Source organism: Hesperophylax consimilis, chromosome 7, assembly GCF_061612785.1.
Source record: "Hesperophylax consimilis isolate HC1 chromosome 7, BYU_Hcon_1.0, whole genome shotgun sequence".
Classification (NCBI taxonomy): Eukaryota; Metazoa; Arthropoda; class Insecta; order Trichoptera; family Limnephilidae; genus Hesperophylax; species Hesperophylax consimilis.
In genome coordinates, this window is record NC_142842.1 from 17,450,560 (window position 1) to 17,470,639 (window position 20,080).

General features: G+C 34.6%; 1 protein-coding gene across 3 annotated transcripts in view; it reads right to left on the minus strand.

Moving 5' to 3' along the window:
* Window positions 1–20,080, minus strand: part of Pka-R1 (protein kinase, cAMP-dependent, regulatory subunit type 1) — a 174,687-nt gene that overhangs the window by 151,192 nt on the left and 3,415 nt on the right. Inside the window, exon 1 of one of the 3 annotated variants that reach the window (XM_089633266.1) lies at window positions 18,501–18,736. The exons of 1 other annotated variant lie outside the window; for it this stretch is intronic. In XM_089633266.1, coding sequence (XP_089489392.1) covers window positions 18,501–18,644 — 144 coding nt within the window. In that variant the 5' untranslated portion in view covers window positions 18,645–18,736. Of the gene's footprint in view, window positions 1–118; window positions 579–18,500; window positions 18,737–20,080 lie in introns of those variants that run through there. One more of the 3 variants, XM_089633268.1, reaches the window with a different exon arrangement.

Consider the following 20,080-nt stretch of genomic DNA (forward strand, 5'->3'; position numbering starts at 1 on the left):
TACAAGAAATATTCAGAAAAAAACTCAGATATTTTACGGAATTTATCTACTATAGGGCTAGTTTCAATATTAAAAACAACAACAACCTAAAAATAGATATTTTGAAATCAAAACTTACCCTCATTACGAGCATGCCAATTTGAACGATTCACAAAAAAATGTTTAGAAAAACTTTGTGTAGAAATATCAATACGACAGAGCAGCACGCGTCACCAACAAACAGCAATAATACCGCTAAAACTTGTAAAAATGATAGCGCGAGAATCTTATATGTAAAACGGCCCTTAGAAAAAGGCGCCGCAAAAGAAAACAGAAAAAGGACAACTCTTATTGTCCAATTTCGTTACGCGGTAACGTAGACTATTCAATGTCAATGGCAAGCGTAAAGACTCGCGCGACACTTAGCTGCTGAAATTGTAACGCGGCCTTCGGGAAGAAAAGTTGGAGCTTTGATCACTTGACACCTTGGATATCAGAGACGATGTATGATCCTAAGAAGGAATACAAAAGTCTGTCTTTGATGAGTGTTTGAAGGTGAATCGGCTGTAGTTGGAGACGTTGGGTGCGCGGGTGCTGCCGAGTGCGGCCGAGCCGGGTTACTGAATGGTTTGCCTACCGAATGCTGGATTGGGGTAGGGAACGTAAGGGTGGTTCTGGCGCGCCACTAGGCGAAAATCCGACCGAATTTTCGGAGGCCTTGCATACTTAAGTCCAAGGTTACGCAATTAATCGCCCAACAGTCGCTAGCCTGGATTTCGGCAGCAAAACGAATAAATTAAAAGCCACTGTTAACATAATGTTTATTTACCGATTAAAAATGATTATTTGAAGCAAAATTAAATGACCAATAAACTGTGTAATAATCGTTTCATGCTTCCGATAGATAAGCAGTTGTAAATAGTGTATTACCACGATTAGACTTCTGTTTTCGTTAGGTAAACGAGAATAAGCCAAAAATATTGTGAGCATTGCTGATAATAAATGTCAAAACATTGGAAAATAATATCTATTATCTACTAAAGAAAAATTATTGTCTTTTCAAAAACATGCAATGATTTCAATTTAGTAATTTAAATTTAAACTTTACACGGAATTCGTGCATTCTTCAAATTATTTTAATACAACACAAATGTTCTGTAGATTCCGAGAATGTCAGAAAATACTAAAAGAAAAGACATTGGAAAAATGTTAACAAACAGAATGATAAAACCCATTATTTTTGCAAATATGAAAAAATTTCCCGGTGGTTGAACAAAGGTGAAAGGCTTTGTAAGAACTCTAAGCGTGTGTTGGTCCCACCCACCCCTCCCTACCACGCCCACACCCCCGACGTGGCAATGACGTCACACCGAAAAAGGACGCGCGCAGGCGGCCAGCCGTGAGAAGAAAGCGAGGCGAGTGATTTCCCGCTGCGTAAGTACCGAGCCAAAGCTCACGCCAGACCACGGCTTATACCAAACTTCGCCGAAATAAATATCTCCAATTATAATACAAGTCTGCGATTTATTGTGTGGAAATTATAAGCAATTAGCCGATTCTGAAAGGTGTGAGGGCGGTACAGAAAGTATCTACTCTTGATTTTTAATATTTTTTATGTGAAAATCGCACATGGGTCACAACTGCTCCTTGCTAATGGAGCCACTGAGACTATGATATCCCTAATTGGGTATGTTATGAGGCTGAAGAGTAGAGGAATGAGAAGGGGGGAGTACCTGGGTATTCAGATCTGATCACCAAACACAGCTAAAGCCATTTCAAGCAACGTTTCAATTCTGAATGCTGGTCTTTCACCAGAGCTATACTGAGAGTATCTACCACTCTAGAACGTGTCGGAAGTAAACTATATACTATTTTATGGAATAGTCGAGTAAAACTAAACTATATACTTTTTATGGAATAGTTCGTAGTCGAGTACCTTACCCCTTGATCTCGGAGGCCGTTAAACGTTATTGGCGTTACAAGTATGCGTCGACGGCAGTAAGATTTTTTCAATAAGACGTACTACCCAAGGTTATTTTCAAAAGCAGAAATTGTGTTTCAACATAAATAATGATAATTACTCAAATAATTGACATCATTTGTCTATGACTTTGCTAACATACAAAACTAATTGATTCTTTTTTGGCGTGATAAATATCATTTTAAAACAATTTGCAAAGAGAAAAAATAACTGATAAAAATATTACTAATTTATTAAGAATCTAAGGTTAAAAACGGAATTGCATGCCCTTAACGAATGAATTGATAGGTTACCTGACAAACTTTTAATTAAAAATCCATTGTATTATCACGATGTCGGAACACGTTCGACATTTTTCTAATTTTTGCACGTGACCAAATTAATTTCCAAGTTTATTGTAAAATGTTTATGTACAAAACATAAAATAAGAATTAATCTTAGAAGTGTAATGATTTAGAATTTTTTGTGATTCACGGTCGTTTTTGCTCATTGTATATTTTGTGGATGTTATTATATCTTATGTTTGTAGAATGATTAATTGTATCAGATAAAAATAATTTAAAATTGTAAAAAATCTTAACATATTCGCATTTCGTCATTATTTATTGTCAAGGCAAACGTAGGTGCATGAACACGTGTTCCGATATTATTACGAATTTACTAAAAATGTATCAGGAAACGGCATGCAATCCCGTTTTTGAACCGGATTACCAATAATTTGAACAGATTTTTAATAAAATATCAATGCTCTTTTTCTCCGTGCAATAGTTGATTACAATTCGTGACTTTCGTACTTACTGATTTTAAAAAAATCTTCTCATTTCTCCAGACAAATTCTTCCCGATTTAAAAATTTTCTCTTCATCTTTTCACACACTTTCTTCTAATTTAGTATTTTTTATTATTATTACTCATACCTATACATTAGTGAGGGTTAAAAAGAATAATTTTCATCGCAGGCGAAGTTACCAAAAAAAATTTAAGAACATACGTAATAGGTACATTAACGATGAATAATTTAATATTTAATACCTTACATCTTGTAATAAAATGTTCTATGAATGTCCAAAAAAATAAATAAAATCAGGTTTCCGTGGAAGACTGAATTAATTTCTGATGGCTTTGTTTTGCACTCGGGGTTTTTTAAGGATTTTCGGATTTAGCAGAAATATGATTTATGTGAATTTACCATAGATAAAATATAGCGATTATTATTAAGTTTGTATAATAATTAGAATAGAGATATTTTTTCTTATCACAAGTCCCACTTTTAACTAAAAGCTAATTGCTTAATTAAATAAGGCGATGCACTACATCGTGTAATATTTTAAATTGAGCCGCTATCAATAACAACCCTTACGTAGATGGCGATAAGGTTTAAATTCCCGCTTAACACCATCCGCCAGTTTTGATTTATGCAAGAAAAAAACATGGCCAAAAAGTGCCTTTTTTTTTTTTTTGGATGTTCAGGCATAAATATTTAGTTTTTTTCCGATCATTTTATAAATAACTTAATTTTCCACATTATACAATAAAATCATAACCGAAAATGGGTTCGTAAGTAGGAGATTTTGAACTTTAAAGCAGTTTTCATAGGCCTATACATTATTTTTTTCTGGGCTTATAAAAAGACATATAAAAAATACTCGATTATTTCAAAGATAATGATGTATTCTACTCGCAGTAATTAATTAAAGCATTTGAAAAATTTCTGGGCGACCAAATTTTCAAACCAAAAACACACGATTTTGCATTACTACGTATGGCATCGCCTTAATGGGTAATTGCTTTTCAAAATTATCTCAAATTGCTATAATATTAATAAAATGGTTTTTGTTGTTACCAGAGTGTGAGTAATGATTTTTTAAACATTTCTGAATGAAACTATAACTTATTAGTTATCGTTGTTGAATTTTTTTTTTTAATTGCCGGCAACCCGGGGCGTTTATTGTAATAACATGATCAATATTACAAACATGAAAGTAACCCGCCTCACTAGAAGATTTCTGTTCTGAAGCGGGTAGATATATTTGCTTACACATACACATACATTTATACAAATATATATATGTATATCAATATATACATGGAGCATTCCATATATAGTTACATACATACATATATGCTGACGGTTATCTTTAGGAGATAGACATAATATATACCATCGCAGACGTTTATGTAGGCCTTTTCAAAATATGCAATTTCTTAGAACATTTTTTTGATGTATATCGATGTAACCGCCCGAAAATATTATTTTTACGTCTTGTTTATAAAACATCGAATTTTCTCTACTTTATATAAGTATTAAATACATGTATTATATATTTATAATTTACGGCACAAGTGCCATTTACATACAAAGTTTTTATTTTATTTTTTTTACATATACATAGTGCAGTATTAAATTTTGATGAGAAAAATTAAAGAAATAAATTAAGTTAAAACATAACAAATAAAATAACAGTAAAGAAAGAAGCAATGAAAATAGCCTGTTATGTAGTGACCTCATTAAAATAAGTTGCGTTAAAATGTGTTATTAATGCAGCTTTATACTTTACAAGGGGAATATTAAAAGTATCTGCGATTTTGGCATAAAAGTTCCCAAGTGTGTGCAATCTATTTATAACTGAGTTATATCCTGAGATTGTGGTATAATTGTAACAATAATACATACTAGAGGACCTTGATCTAATGGTAGGTACATGAAATTGAATCATATATATATATATATATAAACATTCCGAAAGAAATCCTCTAAATAATAATGAAAATCCTATCAAAATCCGTTGGGTAGTTTAGAAGAACTAAGCGCACAAACAGATAGACGCTGATAGTAACTTTGTTTTATACTATTTAGAGATTTAGAGATATTCCTGCAAATTCTTTTTGAATATTAAAGCCAACCGGTTTTGTAGTTATCAAAACATCATAATTACATGTATAACGACCATGGTTAATTAATCTGACAGAGGAAGTGGCAGAAACCAGTGGAATTACATAGCGAAAATTTAAAATCTAACTATTAAAAATAAAATAACTTTTTATCGGTTCATATTAATAGGGCTCGTCAATATGAATTTCTGTCTCGGGATCGATTTTGTTGTGATAAAAAACAACAGTATCAATACCATAAAGTTGGAGAACCCTATTTCGGTATCATTTACGTAAAAGAGAAATAGTAGAGGTCCAAGCATAGATCCTTGCGAAATTCTTTCCTGATTATTGAGTGGGGAGAGACAGATCTCCCTACCCAGAGGGAAAAGCCAATTGACAGGTAATTTAATAAAGATATTATAATTAATTTTGAATGTTTTCATAATATGATACATTTTGTTTGTACATCCGGTGATGTACGAGGCAAGGGACCTAGGCCTTTGGGCCTGTGCCATAATTATTATGAAACAATACAAAAAGAGGGATGATGGATGACTATAATCACCGACACGTGCCGCCAATTTTAAATTGACTTTCCACAATATGTAAAGGAAAATTCATAAAGCAAAATATGTACCAATTTTCAAAACCCAGCATCAATATTAAAAATATATTATGTGGGTTTTTTCTCACTGAAGAGATAAACTGATAGAAATGTGCAGTGGGCGTTTCCGTGTGCCTGAAGCATGCTTTTTTTTCCTTACTTCTGGAGAAATTGATAAAAAAAAATCAAATATCCAAATACTTTCTTAACACTCCCGCACCGAAGGGGGAGATACAAATCCCCAAAACGAGACCTTTGTGCGATATTTGTTTTTTACACAACGTACTCTATAATTTAGGTAATCCTAGAAAAACTATTCGGTAATCGGTCTGAATATGAAAAATATCACATTACTATTCTTTAAGATATTAAATAATATCTATGCAATAAGGAAGTTGAGTCCATTTTTTTTATTTTTTTTTATCAATGTTCGCATTCAAACTTAAATACTGGTATTTTTTTTTTTAAAGTTTGTTTTCATAATTAAATTAATTCTCAAAGTTTAAATTTTACTAAGCACGCCAAAACGAGCGGAATCCGAGCGGTAAGAGGCGGGGTGTGGTGTGACGTCATTCGAACTGTGAAAACCACGTCGCATAAGCATTTTGTATCGAAAAATTTGTAATTCTTCAACAAGGAATTCCAGTATTTTTTTACCAATGTTAACCGTCTATTAGAATTGATGTTATTAAAAAAAAAGAAAATTGATTAAGATTTCATAGTTAAATTAATATTTTAAGTTAGAATATTTGCTTTTCTCGCCCGGTACGGTACTTGTACGGTATTGCCGTCGCTACTTGTTGACGTTCCCCGCGCGAATTCAGGACCACCGCGCAGAAAAGTAAAGACCAATAGTAAAATAACGGTTTACAGCCCAGTTCACTGTTTGACTTTTCTGGGCGGCCGGCGGCCTGAAGTGTATCGCATGCTATGTGACATGTATAATAATAAAAACTTCTAAGTTATGCAATAAACAACATATTATTATAAAGCACTATACGAATATGTATCTTTAGAAATCCATTTCATATAATAATAACAACAAATACGTACATATATTTGACAAACCCAAATAAACCTTTGGCCTATACACCTCTCTCATCTAAACCGACCATCTCTCATGTAATAGAAAGAGATGCACCATAGGTGATCTGTTGTACGTACAATCACGACACATGTGACGTCAGAATTCTTTCGACCAATCGTGGAGCGTATACAGTCTATTGCTATTGAATGCTTTTTCAAGAACGTTTAACTAATTCTAAGAATAATAATATAGAAATATATTTATATATTTAGAATCGATATTTTTTGATCTACATGAACATATTTTTTATAAGTCAAAATATTTTTTACTCAACTTCCTTATTCCGACGAAATTACTCCCCCCCCCCCCCCCCCCCCGCAGATCCCTACTACTTTTTAAAAACATCCTTGCCGCGAGTGGCTATAATAATACCTATTTGAGCTACAGGGTGAATTAACACAAACAAATGTATCCACTGTGATTGTTTAAATGAATTAAAAAAAAGTTACGTTTGATTTTGCACGTTTTGAATTACTTAATGATTGAAGAAAAGCAAAGATGGGCGATGTCCGATTAAAACGGTAGATATAAATTTTTTTTAACTAATATCCGAATTTTACTGAAACGTGCAAAAAGAATACGATCCTCCGCGGTATATGGGGGACCCCGTTGACTCCCTCGGGTGATATGTGATTTTTATCTTCAGGTTAGTAAAGGTTAAAAAAATAATTAATTTCATTCTACGAGTCAAAAGTTCTTACGTAGGTGCAAATATAACTTGAACTAATATGAACCTGAATTAAAAATGTAGACTTTTGTACAAACATTGGGAAACGAACAAATTAAGGCGCAAACATTATTTAAACAGTAAAGGTTGGGTTGTGTTTACATCGGGGACGGGTCCCCGGGTAGAAGGGTTGATTTTAGTACTACATCGCGTCGTGGTTTTCATCCCCATGGACCAAGGGTTGAAAGAACAAAACAAAATCGTCAAAATAAATTCTCCTCTACTAATAATTGAAGTTGCCTATAGTAAGAATGTCAGTACTGCATTTCTTTGATATTTTTTAAAAGAAAGACAAACATTCCCAGGTTACGAATAACTTGAAAATCTCCTACTACCATCACATTAAACTGAAATCCTTGTGTCGTGATGGAAGACTTGACCAGCCAAGGAATTGAACTTACGACGCCTGATGATGAGACGTAATTCCAACAATGCCAATGCATTTTTCTATTTCATGATTTTGAGTTGAATCTAACAACGTTGCACACAGCTTGCTGAAAACAAAAGATGGAATATTGGAAAAAAATATTTTTGGCTCCTGAAAGCTAGAAGCAGTTATCAATGATTAACAATTTTTTTTAATTTCCACCTCTTCCGAAACCTTATTGCAAGGACAATTTATATTAAAGATAGGTCATGCATAAATATAAACCGCTCAATTACGAGCATTAAATATCCTTTAAGGAATGAAATAAAGGGTTATGAATATGGGAGAGCTTGGAACCACATCACACAATATGTACGAACCACACTGCACTAAAGCTTTTTTTTTTTTTTATATTTACTCCACACAGGAGGCCCTGAAGAAAATAATTTCCCTCAGGGCCTATGTCATCTTTGGGGATGCTGTGTGGAGGGTCTTTTTGTGGAGAGGAAGGAGTGAACATGGGTCTTGAAGAGTCCCATGTTGTAGGAGGGAGGAAACACAGAGGCCGGCAGTTCGTTCCACAGCCGAGCTCTTGAACTTAAGAACGAATCATAGAAGCGACCCGTTCTCATGTGACAAGTGTCAACTGTGTACAAATGTTGGGCGCGCGTTTGGCGTGTATCCCGACTACGCACCGGTGCCGAAGGGATCAATGACGCTAGTTCCTCAGAGCATCTTCCATTGTAATACCGATAGAACAAGGACAGCATACCTACCTGACGCCTGTGCTCTAAAGATTGCAGTCCGTTTGTTAAGATTGGGGAATCTATCAAACGGACCGCCCGTTTCTGCACAGAGTCAAGGGTTTTTTTCAGGTATTTTGGGGCTCCAGACCAGAGATGGCTGCCAAATTCGACAGTAGGGCGCACTTGCGATTTGTACAGGGTGAGCAGTTGTGTACTATTAAAGTATCTGCGGGCCCTGTACAGTACGCCCAGCTTCTGAGAGGCCAACTTTACTCTAGCTTCGATGGAGCCCCCGTACCTGAGCTGGTCACTTATAGTTACACCAAGCATATCAATGGAAGGCCTGTTCGGAAGATTGCTTCCGTTGAAGGAGACTAGATTGTCATTTGGATCCCTTTTAGACGTAATCAGACAGGATTGGGTCTAGGTCAGACAGTACACACTGTACATCGCCTACATGCGCGATACTAATACCCTGATATGTGTACATTCACGGGAAAATACGGAGACAGAATAGATACAGTCTGATGGAAGCTTGCTAATTTAATTAATGGTGGTGACCGTTCTTCTTATACTAACTTCAGTAATTAACTGTTGGATTAATTAGTTAATGATATTAATTCGTTATGACTACAGCGGTGCTGTGTGCTACAACCTACAACTGCTAGGTGCAATGAAGATTCTGCTGTGATGAATCGTTAAAAGAAAAACGTTTTTCTACTTCAACTTTAAGTTAAGTGATTTCGTTAAATGATTTTCGGCCAGGAGATTATACAATCTTCAGCACCTATGTCCGTATGGGAACATTAATGATTCAACATGCTTGATTCTTTTATTAATTCTAACCATACGATAATACAGGGTGCAGCAAAACAGTGCAGTTTTGAAGGGCTATTAAAGAACGGCGTAACTTACTTAGAAATAGGGTTTATTTTATTTTGTACATCATGCCGTTTTATATATCAAATCTTGAAGATGACATCAGAAAGATGATGGCCCCCAGCAAGCGATACATTGATTTTTGCACGTCTCGACGGGTATAGTGGCGTTTTCCTCCCGAAGTCGATCCTTGAATTCTTCTAAGGTGTGAGGTCGATGTTTAAAAACATTTTCCTTCGGATAGCCCAACAGGACGAAGTCGCAAATTGCAGCTGGAAGACCTGTTGGGTGGTGACGAAAATATAGCCATTTTCAAGAAACGTGCGAACGGCGAAGCAAGAAATTGTCCGGACCAAGCCGCGGTAACGACTGAAAATGGCACGACCCTCCCGACACAGTGAGACCCTTGTCAGGTTCCTACTCTCACCACACGGGATGTACCGGACCTTCAAAACGGCACCGTTTGTTTGCTGCACCCTGTACTATGCTCACGACGAAGGAGAACATATTTTAAGAGCAGAAAGTATTTAGTAATTAATTATTATGGAACTACAACTAATGGATTGAGGCGTTGTCCCGGTAAGACAGAGATCCTGGGTTCGATTCCCAGTTGCGATCGTTACCTTTTTTTCTGTGTAAAATCTGTTAAATCTTCTAAGCTCTGGGCGTCTTTGTTTATTTAATGATAGCAATGACAAAAAAGTCGCCTTTGCTGCCACGACAGTTTGCAAAAAAAATGCTACAGAATTATAGAAATTTTTGACTACCGACATGAACATGGCATAAAACTTCGAAAAAGCAATGCTTCTTTTCATACTACGTAATAAATCACTAAACTAACTACGATTAGATGTTCATTTTAACTTGATTAAACTCATCTAAACACGAAGCCACGGATCAATAAAAGAAGGCCGCCATAAACGATTCGAATTAAATATCAATTCTGAACATTAACTAATCTACCAGACAAGTATATAAATAACATCTATCATTAGAACCCTCTCAAATTGATTTAATACATTTCTAGGATTTATGGGACACGTGGAGTAATGAAAATACTGTATTGAATATTTACGACCGTTTTCAGGTCACAACTGAGAGTATTAAATAATAATGGCGTAACCAGCACGACAACTCAATCATCATGGTCTACATTGACTCTACAAGGAAGACTTTGAGCCGAGAAATGACGGGAAATTTAGTTTAAAAAAAACTGTCTTCCGTGCTCCATGATAATGTATGAATGCTTCCACGCATGTATGAAGAGATAGATAAACTGATTTCCATGCTCCACGCTATTTTTTATTTATTTGAGTTTGACATACAGTTGTACATGTGATTTAATTTTACATTTAAGTTGAATATAAAATAAAACACCTGAGTTCCATTTACAATCGTTTTTATGGTTACAGGTTAGGAAGAAAGCCGATAATTAAAGTTATGAGTAAAAAATAAATGAAAATAATAGACGAACAATAAAAAAGGATCGTTTTATTTAGGTACGGGGTAAGGTTAATTTGTTTTTAAAAGTTTTTAGGGTACAGTGTAAATTATCAATATCTCTTAGGCAGTGGCGTAGCTAGGTAACCAGGGGCCCTGGGGCAAATTATAAAATGGGCCCCACTGCTATGTAAACTGATTAGGTTTTATCAAATAAAAATATGAAATATACAAACACTTTAAAAATGCTAAGCTACTTAAGCCCTTTCTTGTGCACTGCAGACTGCAGGGCAGGTAATAAAAATATTAAACAGTAACAATATAAATTACAATTAATACTTGGTGTAGGTTTGGCTAATAAAACGAAATAGAGAAGATTCAAGGGTTTATTATATAAAGGTCGGGCCTACCAACTGACTAAATAACAATTATATTTACAATTTTTTCCTAGCTTTAGTTTTCGCAAAAGTATTAATGACTTCGTTTAAATCCAGGCTTGATGCGGTTTTGTTTTCAATTGCTATTAGCGATAAATGTCGGAGTCGAGTTTGGCCCATCTTATTTCTTAAATAATTTGTTATTATTTTTAATTTGCTAAATGACCTTTCAGCTGCTGCAGAAGTGACAGGAATTGTAATGAATAATAACATTGCTGTAAATACTTCCGTTAGGTCGCATTCTAGCACTCCATATTTGCTCATTAATTCCTTACATAATTGGTGAACAGTCCATGCTGGAGTTAATTGAGGTAAAACTAGATGGTAAATATTAATAAATTGAAGTGAAAAACTAGGGCCTATTATATCTGAATATTTTCTTTGGAATTCGTCACACTTTTGTAATAAAGTTGCTTCATCAACATGTAATAAAAATGTTGGTGTTAGAAAATCGAATATAATGACAGACTGCACTGATACCAATAAAACGTGTATCTAATTGAGATATTACTGTGTCTAGTACATTATTGAAAATCTCAATTTTAAATATTTTTTCTCGGTTTGGAAATCGGTGATCAGCAGCTAATTCATCAAAATGTTTATTAACTTTTCTTTGCCTTTTTTCTTGAAAATGGGTATCAATACCATATTTTCTTGCAGTTTTACTGGCTTTGCACTTGAATAATTCGAAATCATTTCTATAAATTTGCAACTTTGCTTTGGTCTCTGCTAAAACTTTACTCGCCTCGCCCAAATTGATGTCGCATTTTTGTAAAGTTTTGGATGCATAATTGATGTCGTTCAATGTTCAATACAATGTACATGAATTCTCAAAGCAACACGAACTCGAAATTTAGCATTTTTGTTTTAATACTCTCTGCTTCACTACGCTCATCTTTATTAGGACTCTTTAGAACTTATTTTTGATAATGCTTTGATAATATCAAAATAACGAAGTTTTATTGCAGATATCTTATTGACCCTACCGGACCATCTAGTCGGATTTAGTTTTTTAGAGTGGTGTCCGATTCGCCAGTTAATTTTGACAGTAGATCCCAACATTTGATGCTTTTTCGTGAATTTAGCTGAATTTAGGGGAATTCCCTAGGCATAACTTTTGAATTTCTCTCAACTGAGTTGTCATGATTAAAGTGGGGTTGCAAGTTGCAACCTATCATATTTATTTTGAAAATGGGAGAAATTTCCAAAAGTTCAGTTCGATCGAGATTTCTGGTAAGGATTCGAGGGCCCCCTGAGCTTGAGGGCCCCGGGGCACTGCCCCGTGTAGCCCCTAGGTAGCTACGCCGCTGCTCTTAGGGTATTGTAAGTTTTCAAATATGTCCGAGTAAAGAGTTTTGGGCGTATTTCGATTTGAAATGTATGTAAAATAAGCTATTCGATCTGGTGTTGCGTTCAGGGCAACGAAATGCAATGTTTTTTAACAGAGCTGGTGAGTCAATAAGGCAGTTCACGATATTATGCAGAAAAGGTACGTCAACATTTTTTCATCGTTTATCATTTTTTATAGGGTTACACTGATGATTTTCAAAGCGATACGACATATATTACGATAAACATATATCTTTTCAATTCTGTTTTTGGTATTGGGGATTCCAGATTACAGATGCAAATTCGATGGAAGATCTTACATATTATGCCATATAGAGGTTCAAGTGTAAAAGGATTGTTGAATGGTTTTGTGATGCGTAAAACGAACCTCATTTGTGTGTTTGCTTTCCTTCGATTTGATCAACGTGATCTTTAAATAGCAATTTAGATACTCCAAGGTCTCTGATTTTTTCAACTCGTTCAAGGAGTAGAAAAACTGTCTTCCATGCTATGAATACTTCCATGCATGTATGAAGAGTAGAAAAACAGCGTTATCTAGAATGATCCCTTATGCGAAAAACAGCGTTATGTGAAAAAGTGGGTTTTGAGATTTTTTTTATAAATTTAAAATAAATCAAATTTAATAATGTTATAATAATTATTAAGTTCTGCAAGTATTTCTGTTATTTTTACAGTTTTTAATGTGACAGCTGTTTCGGCTTTTGAGGCCATTATCAAACTGTCTGACAATTTGATAATGGCCTCAAAAGCCGAAACAGCTGTCACATTAAAAACTGTAAAAATAACAGAAATACTTGCAGAACTTAATAATTATTATAACATTATTAAATTTGATTTATTTAAAAAAAATTAAATGGAGTTCTACGAATTAAACACCAAAACAATAAATGGGTTCTGAGATATTGAATGTTAATTTGACTGCAGTGAGCAATAATAAGTATATGTAGTAATGAGGTATTTCGATCAATAGACAAAACGTTTTATGAATTTTAAACAATTCTTTCATAAGGTTTGAGTACAACACAAGTAAGAGCGTAAAAAAATAACGCAATATTTCCATAAATAAATATATTTTTGGTATTACTACCAAAAACATCCATAAAATTTTAAATTCCATGTATGTTTCAACATATTAATAAATAACACAATGCAGAAATAAAACTTTATTACCATACTAACTATAATATAAATATGCCAAGAGTCGATCGTACAAAATCGTCATTTCGATGATTCGTTTTTTGCCCTGTGCTCTTAATACCATGCATATTTTTTTTTTAAGTTGTTCAAATGATTTTCTTTATCATTTGTTCTATTTTGGGTGCTACAAAGCTAATTGATGATGAACCTACAAAAGCTTTATAGGCGTCATAAATACACAAATAATGTAGAAAGACATTATAAATATTTAACAGAACTTATGAGTACTATAATTTTAGATGTATGATTATTTTATGGGTTATTAGAGTTTCCTTTCCAGATCCCATTTGCACTTATGCAATTTCTCAAAAAAGCCGACGAATAAAGGTAGTGACAGAACACGCCATATGCATCAAAACTTTTTTAATCGTGGCCTGTACAGATTATATATTGAGGTGTCACACTCTACGCAATAATCTTCCTCGTGAGAGGGGTTCGGATCAACTGGGTAACTGCCGCGGAATATCATTTCTTTGTATGGGATTTGTCACCTTGACAGATGACAACCGCGTGCTCACAGCACTCCGTAAATTGATCTGACCACCTCTCCCGCCATAGACAGTAGAGGGGGTCGCATAATTTTCAAATATCGCCTGGCTAGCAAATCACGGCGCATCACCGTCGCCACGCCCACACTTATAACACATCATCTTTCAGGCGTGACAGGTCTGTATGGGATTGTATGGCGAGCAATATGGCGTTATATAAAACGCTTTGAACTTATAGCATAATATGTCACGCAGAATTAACTACGAGTAACATTGATACTCATACAACATATGGAAAGCTAGAAAATCTACTAACTAAAGTAAAAGCTGAGACTAGCAATAGAAACAAGTACAAGCTAAGTGACACAACGCTGCAACTTATAAAAGAAAGAAAAAATCTACTTACAAAACATCCTAAAAAAGAGAACATAAAAACTATAACAAAACTAATTAAGGAAATCAGAGAGAACATCAGGAAAGATAGGAAGACCAAGAGGCTGCAAAAATTAGAAAAGCATATAGTGAAAACAGGAGGAGTGAAAAAAGCGCTTAAAGAATTGAAGGAATCAAATAAGGAATGGATACCAAAACTAAACAAAAAGGAGACTACTTCTTCAAATAGAATTAACATCAACGAAATAGCCACAAAATTTTACCAGGACCTCTATTCAAGCCCAGACGACAAACAAAAATACGATCAGAAGACAAACGTCATTAAAGAGCAGAAAAACGTTATAACCGAACCAAAAATACTTTCCAGAGAAGTAGAAAAAGCCATATTCAGTCAGAAGATGGAAAAAGCTCCAGGCCCAGACAAAGTGACAAACGAACTTCTTAAAGGCACCCTAAAAGAACTACTACCAATACTCACTTCAATATTCAACGAAATACTAACAACTGGTCTAATCCCTCCACAGTGGAAAACATCAAACATTATTCTTATATTTAAAAAAGGACAAAAGGAAGATATAGGGAACTACAGACCTATAAGTTTGATGTCAAATATCTACAAAGTATTTTCCAAGGTTATCCTGGAAAGAATAAGTAAAAAGTTAGACGAAAACCAACCACGGGAGCAAGCCGGCTTCAGACAAAAATACTCTACCCTGGACCACATACACACAGTGAAACAAATAGTAGAAAAATATAACGAGTATAACAAGAAATTATACATGGCATTCATCGATTACTCCAAAGCTTTCGACAGCATAAAACACACAGCTTTATGGGATAGTCTTAAACAGCAAGGGATACCTTTAATATACATCAATATTATAAAAAACATATACCTGAATTGCGAAGCGAGGATCCAACTAGAAACCTTGGGGAAAAAGTTCAAGATCAAGAGAGGAGTAAGACAGGGAGACCCTCTATCACCAAAATTATTCTCGGCTGCTCTAGAAAGTATCTTCCGTAAACTAGATTGGGAAAAATATGGTATCAACGTGCAAGGTGCAAAACTGAACCACCTAAGATTTGCAGACGATATAGTCCTATTCGAGGAAAACCCAACGCACCTAAATAAAATGATAGAATCACTAAACGAGGAAAGTGTGAAAGTCGGCTTATGCATGAACAAAGACAAAACAAAATTACTTACAAACTCTGATCCAGTAACTATAAAAATTGACAACCAACCACTCGAATATGTGTCAGAGTACATCTATCTTGGACAAATAATATCACACAAAGATCAAACCACTAAAGAAATCGAGCGAAGAGTAGCAAATGGATGGAAGAAATACTGGTCTTTGAAAGAAGTCTTGAAATCCAAGGAACTAAGTATGCAAATAAAAAGGAAAGTCTTCAACACGTGTATAATTCCAGTCATCACCTATGGATGCGAAACTTGGGCACTCACCAAACGCCACAGAGAAAAGTTGGAACGCTGCCAGAGAGCCATGGAGAGAAGTTTGACAGGAATAAGAAAACAGGACAGAGTGAGATGTAGCAAAATAAGGGAGATAACTAATGTTGCCGATATAGTTACCCGAATAGACCAACAAAAATGGAGATGGACAGGTCATATGATCCGAGACCCACAAGAGAAATGGTGTAAAAATGTCACTGACTGGTATCCCAGAGATGGCAAGAGAAGTAGAGGACGTCAACACATGAGATGGGAAGACGACCTAAAACTCACGGCTGGACATCAATGGAGAAGAGTAGCGCGTGACAGGTCCCAATGGAAATTGTTAGAGGAGGCCTATGCCAAGAGGCAAACTGAGCTTCGGGATATATTATAACAAACAAAATATTTCTAATATTAATTTACCTAACAGAAGTTCAGAATAAAAGGCTTATTATTATTATTATGTCACCCTAAAGCATGTGAGAAAGTCGTTTTCGCGAGTTACCTGCTTTACTCGTAATAAAGTATCGATTCCAAGATTACCCACGATTCTAAGTTGCGTGCAAAACGAATTGATTTACCGTTCGTAAACGTTGTTTATTTGCCATAATAAACATAATACTAAACAAACCCAATTACCTGTACAATAATCAGGGGACCATTTTCCTAGTTCCCGTTCATGTTGAGAATGTGTTTACGATCGCATAGTTCAAGACACCTGTATTTTCCTAGTCCCCGTTCATGTTGAGAATGTTTTTACGATCGCATAGTTTAAGACACCTGTATTTTTTTATTCACATGTGGAAAAATTAACAATTTATATTATACGTCACGATATAACATAATATCTTCAACATAAATATTTAAAAGTAAGATAATTATGTTTTTAGTAATTTACTTAAGTAAATTTAATTAGTAAAAACAATACAATGACGGTAGTTATCTTAATTTTAGAGGGCAGAAAAGCAGCGAATACGAAGAAAAAACCTTGGAACGGAGAGCTCCAGCGTAGTGAAATTTGAAAGGCTTTTTCAACCTGAAATATTAAGGTTGACACACCCATTATCACCTCGACACAACATTCCCATAAAGAGCTGTGTAGCTTTAATACGTTCATTAGCATTATGTACCTTAGATTTGAATGTTCGAAAGTCATATTTTATACGAAATTGAGTTAATAATGCCGATTTCACGCCATACATTCTCATTCTATTGAAGTCGAACAAGATTTGAAAATAGTTCTGAATAGTTTATTGATCTTTAAAATATTATCCCGTTAAACAACAATTAAGCAAGGTAAGTTTTTAGATTTTCACGGCCAAAAGCATTTTTGTTCAAACTCGACAACCAACAATTACACATCTTCGGATCTACCGGATCTGCCCTGATGATGGACACTGCAACGCTGTCCGAAACGTCGGCTAAAGAAGGAGTTAGCGCAACACGGCATAACACCCCAAAAACAAACAACAAAAACAATTAAGCAGTTTGTCAACAGCATGTACAAGTTCAATTACAATGTAAATATGTATAGATACATAATATTGTTACTACTTATAAAATATTCAGATTATTATTATTGGCACACATAATCAAAAATAAAACTTAAATCTACATGCTAATGAATAACAACTTTTGATTGATAGTGATGATTAGTATAAAGTATTTCTACTTATGAGCCATGTTTTCGGCATATATCTGAATTTATTTGGGAATTTACAATTTTTTATGTTACTTGGCAACATGATGAACATTTTGGGCACGCTATATCCTAGGGTTCGCTGTCCGTATTTATTGCTATATTTTGTAGATAAGATGTATGAATTGTTTCGGAGCAAGCCCGAGCTGATGCCCCCCAAAAATGACTAAATGCGTTGTTTTTTTTAATCAATATTCTACATTATTTTTATTACTGAAGTTCAACAAGGAGAAATTATATACCAGATAGGTTAGGAAGTCCCATTTATAGTATTAAGGCCAACGACTAAACATCAATGATTAAGGCCCATGTTTTTTTTTTCAATATAGTCAAAAAAATAGTTCTAATTTGGACTTTTACCTCTAGAGATACACATGGAACTTAAAAAAAAACTTCAAACCCCTCTCATCAACAATTTAGCAAATGTGACTTCCAGCGTTTCAGATTTAATGTATTATTATTTATTTGTAAAAAAAAGACGAGACGCCATATTTTTTATCCATATTTTTCAATGAAAAAAAAATCGATAACAGATCTAACGAAGCCGGGTGGTAAAACTTATTACAAATTTGTGGCCATAAAATTATAAAGATAAAACATCGTTAATACATGTGAAATATAAAATTAGAAGCACGCAAAAAATAAGGATAATAAGAGAAAAGTATTAAATGCAAAATTTTTCTAGACGTCCATTATTATTCCAAGCCACGTCGTTGGGGCGCAAAGTTGGTCAGTCGAAAATTACCTAGACAATATTTCAATTTATATTTATCTAGTAAGAGTGGTTGCGTTACCTTTTCCAGGAGGGGATCATCGGGGATGACAGCTGTAGTAGGTTTTAAGCCGAGCCTTAACACCGAGCGGTGATCCGCCGCCCTTAGCGGGGAGGTTTCGCTCTGATCTCTACTCTCCCGCCACTTTTCCAAACAATTCCCCATTGTCGATGATTAGTTATGTAACACTCCTGACTGTATAAAACTACACCGAAACTTTATACTTTTTTATAACTATTACGAAGCAGTTACAACAGAAATAATGCACTAATTTACAGATCCTTATTATTTTGACACCAAAACGCGGTTTCAATTAATGCTTTTTTGCATTATTTCGTAGTAGTTTCTAAATATCTCGACCCAAAAAGGTTGTTTGTTCCGAGAAGAAGACTTTTTTGTGCTTATACCAAGCAGTTTGAGAAAAAATGCACTTCAAATAAATATTTCCTAACTATCTCAACACAATGTGGTTTACACCTAGTAAAAAGACTTTTTGCACTAACAGCGATTTGCTCTCAATTGATTACTTCGCGTTATTTCGTCGTAGCATGCAAAATTATTCACTCAAAAACAATAGATAATACAGTTCATTTGAATTTGTTCAGCATATTCCACTCTGTTAATGTATGAACAGTAGTATCTAAACATACACAAACAATGAATTTCTAAAACAAAGTACAAATGCATACTTTCAAACATACAAGTGTAGTTTTGACACGAATTTATTAAACAATGTTCTATTTTTGATCGACACGCGCACACATTCTTCCTGATATGTATGGTTTATCATAACATTTTTCACATTACAACTGATTGAAATTATAAGCTTGCCGTTAAAAGATCTATGTGTATGCACACCCGATCAGTTAATTGGCTTATTTAATACTAACGTGACCAATTTGGATTTCACAGATGATTTTATTATCGGTGACGTTGTGTTATCACGCTTATCGACTCACTTTCAAATGGAGGTATATAGATTAAAAACAACAGTAACACCGAAATATTATGACACAGTTTCGACACTATCGCAAGCAGTCTGTCTGCTCACTGTATTGTGAATGGAAAGGCTGAGATAAACATAACTACATGTAAATAATAGTGTCGGAGATTCTTGATAACAAATAATGCAAAGTAGTGCCGCTTTGGTAAACAAATGGCAGCTAATAAAGTGCGGCGACCAACTGTTACAGATGTTAATTTTACATTTGTACGTCAACTGTTTTCTTCTGCGTGTAGGGAGTAGGTAAAACTCATCTGACACAGATTCTGAGTGATGAGTAGGATATAAAGGAAGACATCCCAATTTTCTGGTACTCTCTCCTATCAGAGATTGGCTATTATCTATGCGCAGCTGTAAACGACTCGGTGTAACTACCCTCGCACCCTAATTTATATTATATTAGAATGTATATCTATCTATTTAATCACCTTTCAGACAAAACATAATATATCCTTATTCCCTAACATAGCGGTATAGTATGTACATAATTAATTAGTGTGATCTATTTACTAATAATTTCTCAAATTTTTCATCTTCTTATAATTCTCTAACTTCTCCATCCTCTTCTTGCAATCCAAACTAGCTATACATCATTTTT